At 38.7% G+C, this 14,987-nt stretch overlaps 1 protein-coding gene across 4 annotated transcripts in view; it reads right to left on the reverse strand.

The window, feature by feature from the left end:
- The window catches only part of ITSN2 (intersectin 2), an 85,203-nt gene that overhangs the window by 19,559 nt on the left and 50,657 nt on the right, over positions 1–14,987 (reverse strand). For all 4 annotated transcript variants that reach the window (XM_083858496.1, XM_083858497.1, XM_083858495.1 and 1 more), the window contains exons 16-28: positions 14,260–14,399; positions 11,385–11,521; positions 9,812–10,254; positions 8,508–8,629; positions 6,581–6,756; positions 6,151–6,295; positions 5,571–5,776; positions 4,675–4,739; positions 3,835–4,001; positions 3,497–3,542; positions 3,191–3,312; positions 2,299–2,395; positions 1,269–1,460 (exon numbers count right to left, since the gene is read on the reverse strand). In XM_083858496.1, the coding sequence (XP_083714622.1) occupies positions 1,269–1,460; positions 2,299–2,395; positions 3,191–3,312; positions 3,497–3,542; positions 3,835–4,001; positions 4,675–4,739; positions 5,571–5,776; positions 6,151–6,295; positions 6,581–6,756; positions 8,508–8,629; positions 9,812–10,254; positions 11,385–11,521; positions 14,260–14,399 (2,058 nt within the window). The remainder of the gene's footprint in view (positions 1–1,268; positions 1,461–2,298; positions 2,396–3,190; positions 3,313–3,496; positions 3,543–3,834; positions 4,002–4,674; positions 4,740–5,570; positions 5,777–6,150; positions 6,296–6,580; positions 6,757–8,507; positions 8,630–9,811; positions 10,255–11,384; positions 11,522–14,259; positions 14,400–14,987) is intronic.

Consider the following 14,987-nt stretch of genomic DNA (forward strand, 5'->3'; position numbering starts at 1 on the left):
TTTAATGATTTAGCTATGTCTAATCAAAGAATGTTAAGTTCCATCTAAATGCAGAAGTTTTTGACATCCCAACCACATTGGCCAGAGGCATTAAAAAAAAGCCAGAATAATATGTTACCAAAAATATGAGCTCAGAAGTAATTTAGCTAAAAAGAAAACCTCAAGAATAGCGCACAATCTCTTTTGCCCAGGAACCATAACAAGCTACCCAGGGAAAATATTTTATTTTTCCAACCCAAGCTGTACTTTCACTATGAGTTTATGATTTTTTTTTTGTGTAAGAACATGAGTATGTGATCAAATCTGAAGTGCAGACTGATCCTACACAGTAGCTATAGGCTAATAAGAGTGAGGCTCAGCCAGAATTCCAGATGGGTGTCTTTATCCCAAGAGAAGTCCAAACATTGCCTAGAGAAAAACAGCAAGTGAAGGGACAAGGCCTGTTGTGTCAAAGGAGCAACTCTGGCATCATGGTATGTTCCCAAACCCACTGGGCTGATGTAAAGGTTGGTTTAATCACAGGATGAAAAGCTGAAGGATTAAAAATGTGCTAAGTTTCTCTGTGAGGAGGATTTTCTCTGGGGACAGGGGCCAAAAACCAGGATGTGTGTAAGGGACACCAGAAACCTTTACTGTGTTTATGTGCAAAAGGCAGAGTAGATGTTGACTGTCAGGTGTACAGTTTAGGATTCAGTTCTCATCCTGCTGCTGGTAATTTTCACCTCAACCTATGTCCTGACACATATCTTGTTTCTCAGGACTGGATGACAGCTGGAATGCTGGGAGCCAGGACAAGCATATTTAGGACAGGACAGACCACTTGCTAATGCCAAAATCTTTTCCCTATCCTTTTTATGGGTACTCTTACTTAACTCATATGCATGTTAAAATTACTACAGCACTTTTCCTTATTTTACAAAACTTGAGCAAGTCCTGTACTTGCAGTGTGCCTGCACTGCTTCCCAGTCCATGTTAGTTATCTGCATTTCATTGGAAGGAGACCTCCTACCCAATCCAGTATTTTTAGCTCACCCTACAGCACTCCTGCTATCCTACACTGGCTGGTTGGTAACGTGCTGGCTGTTTGTAGGCTAACTAGAAAAGGGTTTAAAGTACCTTGTACTATCATAAAGCATTTAAAGAAAGAGTACTTGAAGTACTAATCAATTCAGCTGATGCCTGGAACTCCCAAATCCAAACACAGAGAAGAACAGCAATGCACCTTTGAAATGAAGTGACAAAATGAACCAAAAATAGAGGTTGCTTACACTGCTGACTTGGATCGGAATCTGTGGTCATCTTCACATAGTTTGAGGGGAAGAGACCTGTTACACCATTGATTTCTCCTTGCCACCAGTCAGCATCATCTTTGTTCAGCACATTAATCAGCTGCCCCTTGGAGAAAGTGAGCTCGTCCTCGTTGTTCGCCGTGTAGTCGTACATGGCTATCACCTGACACACTGTCAAGGAAAGAGGAGAATAGAGTTAGACCACTATTAAAACTGTTTCCTCAGTGTTTTACAAAACCACAGGAAAGAAACAACCCTTTCATGTGCACTGTTGCCTAAGAAAAATGGCACATGATTTTATCTTGATACAGAATTGTCTTCCCTTTTTCACTTTTTTAGAATTGTAATTTTAAAGTTATTCTGATTTCCAAAGTAATTCTGATTTCCACTTTATATATCTGTGAATATTTATAATGAATGGACTGCATCTACTGGCCTTCTAAAATCTTTAAAATGCAATCAAGTATTCTTCTCTCTTTTACTGGCTGAAAAGAGAGTGAGTTTGATTATCTTACTGCAGACACTTGTGAGGAAAATGTGGCAGACGAAGAGGAAACATGTTAGCTAATCATGGGTTGCTGCTTTAGTTACAGGGAAGTTTTGTCCACTAAAATCCAGGAAACTGTTGTATAAGCAACTCATAGCTGTGGAGAACAGCATAATTTAAGCACACAGAAGCAAAAAAGCTCCTTTTCTGTGAAATAACCTCATTTGTACCCGACCATTCAAATGGAAAAAACTAGAAATAACCTGAAAATTTGCTTAGTCTCCCTCTTTGTAAGGAGCAGTGCATGTAATTCCACATGGTTTGCCAATGTTTGCTGGCTCTATCTAAGATTTTTGCCAGCACTTGGAAACATCTTTTCCAGATGAAAAGAGTATGGTTCTTCAGAGCAACCACCAAAATGAAAAAGCCCAGAAGATGGATGCTGACCCTCACAGATACATGAACAATTGAAATAGTTACATAAAATTCTAAAAGAAATACAAAGCCTTTTCTCTTTTTCACCTGGGGGAGCAGCTGAAGTGGTTTTTTCACTGCTTGGACCCAGCAGCTTCACATGGCTGGCAGGGAACCATCCCTTCTGTCTCTTTTTCCCTCTTGCCTGTAAATGTTTATAATGGTTATTACACAATTGAAAAACTGAATAGTCCATAGACTGGAAAAAATAGCAACAAATACATCACAGAATTTTGCCAACAAAAGACAAGAAGTCAGGCTTCTAAACAGCTACTAAATTCATCTCAAAAGATAAAAATCTGACCAAAGCATAAAACAATGCAATTCAGATAAAGCTGCATCCTATATATGTTCATCCAAATTTTTAAAGTGAGATTTCAGAGTACAACTCAATTGCAGGGCTGAAAATTTGTTCTATGAATATTCCACCCATGCATCATATCCAGAGTCTCTAATGAGGTCAAGGGCACTTTTACAGGACATTCTTCTTAAATCTAGGTGGGGAAGGGAGAGAAGTGGGAACAGCACCTTTGCATTAAACAAGCTTCCAACTCCAGTTTCCAAACCCACCTGTTCTTTCATTAGAAGAACTTTAATGTTTCACCAATTAAATCCTAACCAATTAAATAACTGTCAACTTGTCTCTTCCTCCTCCCACATGTTAATCAACGGTTTTACTATTTTATGTGACCAAGAAAATTGACTCTAAAAAAAACCATAAAACCCCCAGCAACCCAATGTTTAAAAAAGCCAACCAATCAATCTAACAAACAAAAAATCTACCACAGAGCTTTTCTTCCTCTTTGGTTTATGCAAGATGAAAATAACTTTCTGACCAGCTTTTATATAACTCTATACTTAGTTGGTTTTTTTTGAATTAAACCTGGGAGCACCTCCTTGCTACTCATGAAGTCACAATTATTTCTCCTTGAATCACTACCTGCAACTCTCCTTGCCACCATCCACTGGCATTTTTCTTCAGAATAAGTATCAGCTGTCCTGGAGCGAGGCTGAGCTGTTCAGTTCCTGATGCAGCATAGGCAGTAGTAACCTGAGCGATTTCTGGAAAGGAAACAGTAATTGCATTTGTTCTTTTTTCACTGCAGTAAGAGCTGTATCCACAGAAATATCCTGGTACACAACTTGCAGCTAAGAAATCAGCTACCATTAAAACACTGCTATGAACCCAATTCTCAGAGTTACTAAAGAAACAGCCTTAAGTGTTTAAAGGTTATCACGCACTTACCGGGTTTCTTATTTATTGTTCCAGTTTTGCCAGCATAGCTAGAAGCCTACAAAGACAAGACAACAACCACCTTTAGTGTGCAATAAAACCAGTACAGTTTACACTAAAAGCACACGGAGATTTTAACTTTAAACCTGTATTCAACACAACACCATCCTGTACAGAGAGAGAGAGGCAGTGTGAGACTGGCTACAGCTCTGATTTAGCACTCAAGCTAAGGATTTTCTTTTCTGTCAAGCACATTAACCTCTGCTCAAAATCCCTGTCTAAGAGCTGGGTACCAACAGAATAAAACGGAGAGAAAATATCGCATGTAAATTCTCACAACGTGAACTCACGTCTGGATCTTTTGGCCGGACATAATTGGAGGGGAAGATTCCAGTTCTGTTATCGATGCTCCCGGTCCACCACTCCCCTTCCTTCTGGGTCACCAGGATCTCCTCCCCTTCCATGAACGTCAGGTCACCGGGCTCAGAGCTCGAGTACGGATAGAGGGCAACGTACTCTGTGCAGAGAGCAGAGAACAGCTTCGGATTGGCACAGGGGAACATCACATAAAGGCATACCAGCAGCCTCCAGTGTGCTCAAACAGGGATCATAACTGTGTTCATAACAGGGATCATAACTGTGCTCATGACAGGGATCATACCTTCACAGGTCTGTGAACTGACCTGTCTACCTGCTTGACTGTAATCCCATTTACTGACAGGTACACAACTTTGTAATGAAAAAACACAGGTGCAATTAAAGTATAATCAGGGAAGTACAGCGATACACTAAACTTTCTTCTCCAGTAATATTTGTTTACTCTACTTCTTACTGATTGTAGGAGAATGATTCACATTCAGGAGATTAAAAACCTTTTCTCTAGTCTTTACAGAGCAGCATAAGAGTAGGGAACAGCAGGAAGAGAACTCTGCTTATGGGTTTTCAGAAATATATTCATGCTCAAGCAGAAGTCTTAAGAGCAGAACCTAGGCCTGTGCTCAACCTGAATTACTCATAACCTTGAGTTCCTATTTTAGAACTCTTGCATCAACAGCTGAACATTTGCACTGTGTCTTTTGGACAAGCACTCAAAGTGCTGCTCAAAAACTCCTCACAAACTGAACTATATTTACAAGTCATTAAGCAGAACCAGACTGTAGCATTAGTTGGCATTTTTCATGCTGTCTTACCCTCTCCTGCTGGGTAACTCTGGGTATTAGGCCTTTTGTTTACAGCTGCATAAATAGCTTCTGGTCTGCAGAAAGAAGGAAAAAAAAAACCACAACAACTTTGTGTTACCATGAGGCTCATCAAGAGCGAATCTCACCATTCACACGAGAATAAGATTACTTTGGTTATATCAGAACTGGTACTGACTCTGAATTAACTGCAAAGACTTATCTGAATATCAAACAGTGCCAAATACTACTGTTACTTATTATATTTATGGCATCCAAGAGCACACCACTTTAAAAAAAAATCATATAATAAAAGGGAAGAGATACACTCACAAATTATGTTATTCAAAAGAAGTAAATTAAAGATTTTAACTAAATTCTCTTATTCTAAAGAATTTCTAAGAAGTTTTAGCAGAATGCATGAACAGAACAATTTACACACAGTGGTGCAGCCATCCCAGCAGTAACCAGACTTCACCTGAACAGTTACCCTGAAGCATAAAAACAGGCATAATGATCTCTTCAAGTGAAGAAAAACACACTACTGCTCTCTGCAGAGCTTACAATTACTTCTGGATGACTTAAAAATTGGCACCTTTAGAGGCAGAATGCAACTGCACTGCAAGAGAGGAGACTTGGTAATGAACAAGAATTCTGGCACTTGATGAATAATCAAACACCAGTGATGTTTCACAGCACTCAGCCTAGCAAGACTGTCTATAGTTACACAGCAGTGAGCCCAACATTACTTGGCTTGCCAGAATGAAATAATAAAAGCTTAAAATGACACAATGTAAATTCTAAATGGCATTTATGTTCTGCACATTAAAGCACTGCAAGAACTTTGCATGCAAAACCACCTCTTTTTGCAAACTGCTGAATAAAACAACAGCAAAAGTCACACTTACTCTTCTTTCTTGGTTTCACTCCCAGGTAAGAGCTTGACATAGGACTTTGGAAACCAACCCCTTCCTCCATGTACCTCTCCAAACCACCAGTTCTCCTGCTGCTCCAGGACAGTGATGATGTCATTCTTTGAAAAATTCAAGTGGTTATCTTTTTTTGCAGTCCAAGAGCAAAGTGCTTGTGCTTTTAGGTTCTCTACAGGCTGCCCCTGTAAGACAAAGTGATGGTGGTTGGCAACACTGCCGCAAACTGGTTCAATTGTTAAAAACAAACACTGGTGTATCTTTTACTGAAGTTTAAGCAGATTCATTCCTAAGTGATGGGTGAATAACTTTGTTTACATCAATGCATGCATGCATCTCAGTTTCTTATTTGTTAGAATTATCTTCTGTGTAGGTGAAAATGATTTTTGCATATATGGAATTATATCAATGCACACTCATAGAATATTTAGATGAGCTTCTTTATCCTCCAGCCTGTTCAGTGCATTCAGCATCAGCAAAATTGTGTTGTGTTCTGGTTTTTCTTTAAATCACTTTCATTAACATGAATCTGAAATATAGCAAGTTCCGCACAAGGTACCTGTCCATGAATGGGTGAAACAGATCCAGGGGACACAGTGCGAGTAAAAGCTGATTTCTGCTGCCAGGCTGTGTTAACATTCAGGCTGGAAAAGGGGATGTTTTGGTAATCAGGTTCTTCTGCAGATTTACTTGGTGAAAGTGGTCTGCAAATTGAACACAAGGCATATTTATCAAATTACAACTTTTATTTAGGAAGTACCTCAAGCAGAGAACTTTTTTTTTTTTTTTAACATCTATAAAACTGATATTCTATACAATGTAAAGCAGATTATCAAATACTTAGATTTTCGAAGCTAAGACTTTTAAGAAGGTTCTTCAATAAGTTTTCTGCCTTTACATTTTAAAAACAAACACCAAGTGAAACTACACAGCACATTATGTGCTAGCTAAATTTAGAAAAAGCAATAAACAAAGACATAACAACTCACTCTGAAGCAGCTGAGGTAGTAGATAAAGATACTGTAGGAGGAAGTAAGGCTTTCTTAGGAGATAAAGCTTTTTCTCCTTCTGGTATTTTTTCTACATAATTGCACGGAAACCAACCAAAATGTCCTTGAAAACTCCCATAAAGCCAACCAGGCTCTCCCACAGTTTTTTCATCAACCTATGGACAGGAGGAGAAATACAAAGAAAACAGCATTAGCAGCATGAAACAAGCAGGGTACCTGGTGTGTCAGCACCTGCTGGTTCTCTGACCTGAACAGGGGCAGTGCCCACACCAGGAGCAGCATTTTCACTCTGCCCTGGCAGAGCTGAGCTGATTTTGCCCTGTGATGATGGAGCTGCCCTGGTTTCAGACACAGGTACAGACAGACCCAGGGACCCTGCACCCCTTTAAACAGGCCCCAGACATGCACATGGGGATCGTGCAGTGCCTCTGAGCCACTCTGTCCTGACAAAAATGCTGGCGCATTGTGCTGGATTCTGCTGAATGTGCAGCCAAGAGGCAGGGGCTGGTGAGCCCAGCAGAGCAGGAAACAACTGCTGCTGTTCTGCTCACAGATATAATTAACTCTGTCAGCTGACTGTGTCCAAAACACATCCAAAAATTCTATTATTTACTATGTGATTAAGTAAAGAGCATCCTTCAACATTCACAGCAATACTGAAGCTTCCATTATGCTGCAAATTAGCCAGTTAGTGAAAATTGGCTAAAAATTAGCAGCCCATCAAATAATACCAGCTGGTTAGCTTAGCTGGGGTTTGGGATGCAAGAGGAGGAGGAAGAGGAGGTGGCAGCTGTTAGCCTATTTCTGAAATCAGTTATCAGCAGTTAAATGATACAATTACAGCTGAGAGGGAAGTCAAAGCAAAACCTACTTCTCTTGTTCCCTCTTCCATGGTTCATTGGTAGGAAAATGCAAATAAATGCTTTAACACTGTCAAACTGAAAGCTAATTTAGTCAAGTGTTTTAATATTTTGTACCACATTGCTTTATAAATTCTTCCTTATCACCTACTTGTATCACTTACAGTCTGAATGAGGAGGAACCACACATATTTATACATTAGAAACTGCATTACCACGGTTGCAAATGAGTTTTCACACATTTACCTGCAGGCAAAGACTTTCAAACAAGTGCTAATAACTAATATACATGAAATAACACAGATTTCAACTGAGATGCCACAAGGCATTTCCAATCTTATGGTCCTGCTGTAATATTATAGACAGCAAATTCAGCGAAGTGCTGCAATAAATGGACACAGAATAAATTACTCTGTCTGAGAGAAGATTGATAAAGGACCACTCAGAAAGAGAATCACAGATTCATAGGATGGTTTGGGTTGAAAGGGATCTTAAAAATCATCTGGTTCCACCCCCTCGGCCAGGGGCAGGGATGCCTTGTACTAGACCAGGCTGCTCAGACAGGCAGAAATCTCTGTTAATAATACACTGGAAAACAGTCTTAAGATTCAAAAGAACCTTTCCCATCTACTTGTTAAATAACTAATTGGATTTTAATTCAAATGCCACCAATAAATAATACATGTCTCTATTCACCATGCTCATATTTCAAGGAAACACTCAAAAGCCAACTTGTACATGTGTAATGAACCGCAACAACTACATTGATTCTGATTTACTAATTTTAGAAAGTTTGTGTTTCGCATTCACTGTTTTTATATTCAAAGAGATTGTCAACATATCTAGGATGGGTAAAAGTGAGAGAAATATTTTGGCTGAACTAATCCCAATTTCACCTGTTTAAAAAAAAATAAAGCAGCAATCCAATTTAAATTTTGAGTAAACCTTAAAATACATCAATACTTTTAACCCTTAAGACTTTGTGCATCTCAAGGCTCGAGAAAAGGGTTAATTTTTGCAAGTTAAGTGTGAACAGCAAATCTTACCTGAATTATATCTCCAGTATTAAAGCTCATCTCATCGTGGTTCCTTGCCTCAAATGGATACAAAGCTCTGTAATTTACCAAGGCAATGGAATTCCTTGACTCTGCAGCACCAACTGCATTGCCTGGAAGGTAAGAAAACCAGTTACCACTGACACAGCTGAGAGACAAACACTCAGCTGGAGCCCCAGCATTCTAAGCAACTACTGGGAACATCAGTTCTTGCCCCAGACACTGCGGGTGTCAGAGGAGATCACCAGGGCATCAGTTTAACACACCAACCATGGAAATATAACTGAGACAACAAAATGCATTGACTTCTGAAGTGAAAAAAATCACAAAAACCCAATGGGTTGGGCTGGAAGGGACCTTAGAGGTCATTTAGTGCCACGGGCAGGGATACCTTCTGCTAGACATTAAAAATGGCATTTTTATCTTTTCCTCTTTCCTTGCCACACTGCTCTGGCTAACCCAGTGCTTTAATAAAGCTTCATTTAACACCATTATAATGTTCCAAGTTGAAAAGATCCCACTGTTGCAATAATAAGTGTTCAGCAGCATGTGTGAAGATTTTATTTAGAAACCTGTAATAGCAAAATATCATGATTTCTATTTTCTTTGCATCTCCATTCTCCAAGTCAGTGACTGGTGTTGCAAACAGGGAATGTTTTACAAGGTTTAGCTGAGGTGTGCAAATGTCTTTTAACCATGTTCTAATTTGATTCTTGCTGAACTCAGTGAGAAAAGTGGCTAATAAAAACTGACAAAAACTAATGAAGGATGAAATCAAATGTCCCTTTAGTGAACATATTGTTAAAGCACTTTTTTTCCAAGTCCCACAGCTAGAGTTAGGTCAAGTCATTCAGTTCTTTGTTCTTTTCATCTGAGGCATTGAGTAATGCAAAAATAAACTACATTTCACTGTTAATAAATCACTTTTCTCAGTATTGCCTGCCCATCTCTCATCAATGAACAAACTCCCTCCATTTTAGCATTCTATTTTAAGGAAAGAAAGTGCAAGCCCTGGGAAAAACCTAAAATATCACTATTCCCAGCAACTGCTCTTTGTTGACCATGATCACTGGAAGGTTTGTCACCAGAGTCACAAGTGCTGAAAACTGATAGAAGTAACTTGAGTTCATAAGACCATTTTTAACTGACAAAAGACATGAAATATTGCTGGGTTTTTAAAATTGTATCTTAGGCAAGAAGTCTGCAATAGAGTCACATCAATAATAGTACACCTGAAGGGTGAAATAATGCTCAGGAAAGTCAAAGTCCAAATGTCTTAATGATTTTGACATTACCTTCATTTTTCCAGGGTGGCTTAAGACTTTTCCCCTCTGTTGGCTTCAACAGATCTGCAAATTTTTCATTTATGTTTATTTTAGAAGTGTGTTTCTCCACCTCTTGAGAGTTGGTTGCTTCTTTTATCTTTTTTATCTCCTCGTTCTGCTTGCGCCTCTCCTCAGCTTCTTTTGCTATTTGTTCTTGCTTTCTTTTATCTTCTTCCAGTTGCCTCTGCCTTTGTTCCACTTCCCTCAAGATTGTGGCTTGTCTATTTTTCTCCTCCTCTGCAAGAAGCTGTTGTTTGTTTTCCCTTTCTCTCATCATGGCAGCTGCTTCTTCAGCTTTCAGCTTTTCTTGGACCTTTTCCTGCATTCGTTCTTCCTCCAATCGCTTCTTTTTCTCTTCCTCTTCCCTTCGGATATTTTCCTGCCATCGGTTCTCCTTGTCCCGTTTGGCTTTCCTGGAAAAAAGGCATGAGAGAGGTAAGAGAACATCAATATAAAAATGAATGAGATTGTGTTCCTATAGTAGTCAGTGACACTTGTCAGCAAAACTGAGTTTATGACATTGATCGCTCTGCTCTCAGAGTCATCAGCTCTGCCACAGATCAGAGCTTCACATGTGTGCCCGTGTATTCCCCATAAAAATAACAAATGGATTAAAATTCAAGAATATGCAGTGCCTCCACGAGCACTTCTGTCCACCTGCATCCTGATGAGCAAGAACTGATCTAATAACTGAACCAAGCTGGATTTAAGCTCTCCAGCAAGGCAGTATCCAAATCTCCTGACTGGAAACAATGACTGCCAAAGAGATTAATTTCACTCAGGTACATAGATAAAAATAGCCTTTGCACACTGATCTTGGCAGCTTGGCATTTTTGCCTTCAGCAGTTGCAATCTATCCAATGTGTTTATCCCTGCCAGGACCACACTGCAGCAGACAGGATCTGGAAACCTGAGTGTATTCTCCATAACCATTCAGACGTTATTCTGTGCCTCAGCTGTCTAAAGAAGTTAGTATCCAATTCAACACAGTATTTTAGCTGTCAAGACCTTTCCCCTGAAGAGAGAGGACCCAACCCTTTGGGCCATCTTCTTATAAATGTCTAGATAAGACCTTTTCATTAATTCCCTGTGGGACATCCACTCCTCTGATGGGCATTTTAGTGTTTCCAAGTACATGGCAGGATCCAGCAGGAGCTGTGCAGTGATGCTGTTACTCCATCACACAGCTGTGTCCAGCCAAAAATTAACAGCCTATCACCACACATATGGCACATGGTTCTCTTAAACAGACTGTCACAAATGTTATGAAACTTCATCACACACAGAAAAATGCTGTCACTAATCACTCACACTACAAGGTCACTAGCCCTGTTTCTTTAGTCAAATCAAATATAAATCATTGAAACTCTCAAATTCAAAAATTCAAACCCTCTTACATGAGTGGTATTCCACATAAAATGCTTCCACTAAGGCAACCAACAGGATGTATTTTTACATTAAAAGTATAAATCTTATCTTAAAAGTCACAACAGCATTATTTTGTTTTAAGAACTGCAGGACTGATACACTCAGCCATGGTTACCTTGCAGCCTCATCTTCCAGTCGCTTCCTCTGTGCAAGTTCAGCTCTTCTTTTTTGTACCTCTCTTAATTTATCCTGTTTGATCCTGTGGAGCTGCTCCAAGGCTAATTGCTGTGTGCTGTAACTTTCCCTCAGGTCCTAGGGAGGGAACAATGGAATACATAAAAGGGAATAAAGCCAATCTTTGAGAAAAGCATCCAGGCATTTAATGCTTTTTCAACCAAGTTTTAATACAAATGGCCAAAGTAGTATTAAGTTATTCATAGTCCTTGGAGGTCACTGCAAAGAAAGTCAAATCAACAGAAGTATAAAAGGAGATGGCAGATTTGCAAAGTCAGTGATGTAATTTGGGCTTTCAAAGAGCCCTTCCAGTCCTACACCTGCTGGAAATGCCAAACACGACACAGGAGAGGGGAAGATACAAAACTGAGTGTTCAAACACCTTACTGAAGGCAGTGAATTGTATTTTAAGTAACTACAAGGAGGAAGATTTCAGCTGAAAGCCAACACTGTACCATAACCTGAGAAAGCATCCTGCAGTAGGCTGCTCACCCTTGATGCTTCCTGAGTGATCAGTCCTATGTTTAAATCAGAAAAATTTCATAAATACAGCCAGCAGTCTAACTACTGTGGGAAACCACTGCTTAAAGACACTTAACTCTGACTGGACTTTTCCTGGACTTGTAGACTTCTCAATTTTAGAAGTTAGAACTTCTCTTTTCCTTTTTGAACACATCTTTCAATTCCTATTCCACCTCCCTCTGACAACAATCTTCTTTGCAAGCAAAAAACCAACATGAATCTTTTGGATAATTAAATTTACAGACCAGAAAAATCAACAATAATAAAATTACTTTAGATTGTACTTCACTATGTTGCAAAACATCTCTAACATACTTCAGTCTTTTTTCTTAGGAATCCTGCTGATACACATTGAGGAATGCAACAGGTAAACCTTGACTTTTTGTATCTGATCTCATAAATACAAATAAAGCAATTAAGAATGAATCATTCCCACTACAGTATGCACCTCTACCAATAATTATGTTGCCTAAGAGATATGGTGCAATTTATATGACAAAGGCAAGAGAAGAAGATTGCTGTGTCACTGGAAGTCTCTGTAGCAACAAACTAAAGCAATTGACTACAATTTTTTCTCAAATATATTCAGCTGGGAATATTTTTCCTTCTTGTTTTGCCCATAATTTCAGGAGCACTATAGAAGCAAATTTACATTAGAAAAACTCTCATATCTTTAAGGACAGAAAAACCCTCATGCAAAGCAAAATGAGAAGCTCAGCAAGGTAATTATGGTTTTTTGGTTTTTTTTTTTCTCATAAAATATTCGGAAAGTATTTCTGACCTCAGCCGACAAAAGCAGAGTTGGAAGACGGCAAGTAGGTTTTAGTACTGGGTTAATCTGGAGGTTTGACAGCATTATGTTTGCCATACCATATTCTGCACTCTGATGCTACTTCTAGACTTTTAAACTTGGACAAGAACTCAAATACCTGACTCACAGCTTAGGATGGATGGATCCGGCTACAGGGCAAGAGATGGAAATGTGGCAGAACACATTGTTTCCATCTGAGACTACTTTATCAGTTCGTGCAACGTTAACTAACAAGAAAAATGTTTGAGTGAAAAAACTTAGAGAACAGTCCATTAAGAAATTAAAATCAGTGTTTTGCTCTCAGTATTCTGCAGTTTGGATTTCTAAGCAGGTAAGGATGTTAAGCCTTTAAGAGGATGTAAAAGCTAGCAGAAAGAAAAACAGCCTATTGATTTTCTTTTGGGAAAATGTATTTAATAGAAGTTGTACATCCAAACAGAAAGGGTAAGCAGAGAAAAATTGCGAAATAATTAAAAAACAAAAAAGCCAAAGATTAGAAAATAACCTTAAGTAAGAGGAAGAGGTTGTTGAGACAGCTTAGCAGAGACAAAAGGCACTGAAGAACAGAATCATCCATATTCTCACACTGTAAGATAAGGTAGATAAAAAGCCAATTAATCTTTGCACTCTGTTTTGATAAACATATTTTAGGGAAGACTGAATTGTGGATGCAGCCACTGAACACAGCAAGCCATGCAATAAACAAGTAACTGAAAATGCCCACTGCATGAAGCCACTTCCAAAAAGAAAATAAATTCCTTACACGTTTACAAATTTTTGTGGATTTTTATTTTATTGGAGAGTGCAGAGCCTTCGTGCTGGCCCAGCATCAATCCATTACTTTAGGAAAAAGTTCCTACCAGTGCCACTTGGAGTAAGCTGGCAAATTAAGCTAAATGGATGTGTGCTACCCTGTGACAGCTGCCTGAGTTTTTAGGCAGGCCAAGAGTTGCCTCAGAAACAAAAATTCAGAGCCAATGGTCAACAACTCTTAGCTTACAACAAATTAATGAACATTAACAAATAAGTGGCCTATGCTTACTTTTAGGATCACACCCAAATCCGCTACCAGACTTTGCACAGTGTACTGTGAAACTATGCAGGTCTATCAATAAAGTCAAGTGTTCAGTACACAATTCAAAAATAGCAGCAAATATGACCTCATACTGTAAGAACAGAATGTGCAAGGGCCTGAAAAGTTTTAATTCTAAATCAAAATGAGTTCTAGAAGGCAAAAGGTGAGAGTGAGCAATAGTTGAGTCATGCAAAGCAATTGTTAGTAAGAGACTCATATTTTAGTACATTAGCAATAGGTTTGCATTTTTACTGTATTATTTACTCCAAGACTTGATAATTCTTATTTGACACTGAAGTTGGGGAAAACTTTCTGGAAGCTTGGTGAAAGTGGCACCAATCTTTATGACTGGATGAAGAAATAAAATACAGTGCTTACAAGTGTAGGATATTTAGATAATGCAAGTACCTTAAGCTGACTGTTAAATTCATCCATTTCAGCAAGTTTAGAAGCAGTTTCCTTCTCAAGGGCATCTAGTTGTTCCTTAAGTCTTTGGCATAATTCTTCCTTTTCTTGGGACTTTTTTTGCACTGAATTGACTCCTGTACCTGCATAAGTAAAGACAAGCAATTTTACAAGTGTTTCTGGGGTTTTCTTCAAATTTTTTCCCAGTTTTTAGTAACTGTTATTTTCCTATTATATACACAATCCAAACCTCCTTCCTCACAAAAATTCCTTTATTTACCTTTCTATTCATATACAGCACAAGGAAGAAATATCCCCAACCTGAACTAAAGCACACAGGCATTCCATGCAATACATGCAGAATAACTTGCTAGTTGTTTGTTTTTTTGCTTAGAATCAGACGAATTTATGCCAAGTTTCTCTAGACAGAGACCTTCAGTGTAATTTGAAGTAAAACCAATGTAAACTTTACATAAATGAACTCCCTTGAGTTTAAACTACCAAAAAAAGAGACAAATTGTAATAATATCTGTGAGCTACACAGTCTGAATAAATAAAGTTTTAAGCAAAATCGGTGCTTTCTTGCCAAAAATGTGTTTGTTTGCCCCTTATGTGGAACACAAAGGAGATAATGAAATGCAGCTGAGACAATGGCACTAACTGGGAAGATGTAGAAGTGTAGGTGTTATTAATACCTCTGTACCCTTCAGCCTTGATTACAAGGGATGAGA

The sequence above is a fragment of the Zosterops lateralis genome (assembly GCF_965231275.1).
Source record: "Zosterops lateralis genome assembly, chromosome: 3".
Classification (NCBI taxonomy): Eukaryota; Metazoa; Chordata; class Aves; order Passeriformes; family Zosteropidae; genus Zosterops; species Zosterops lateralis.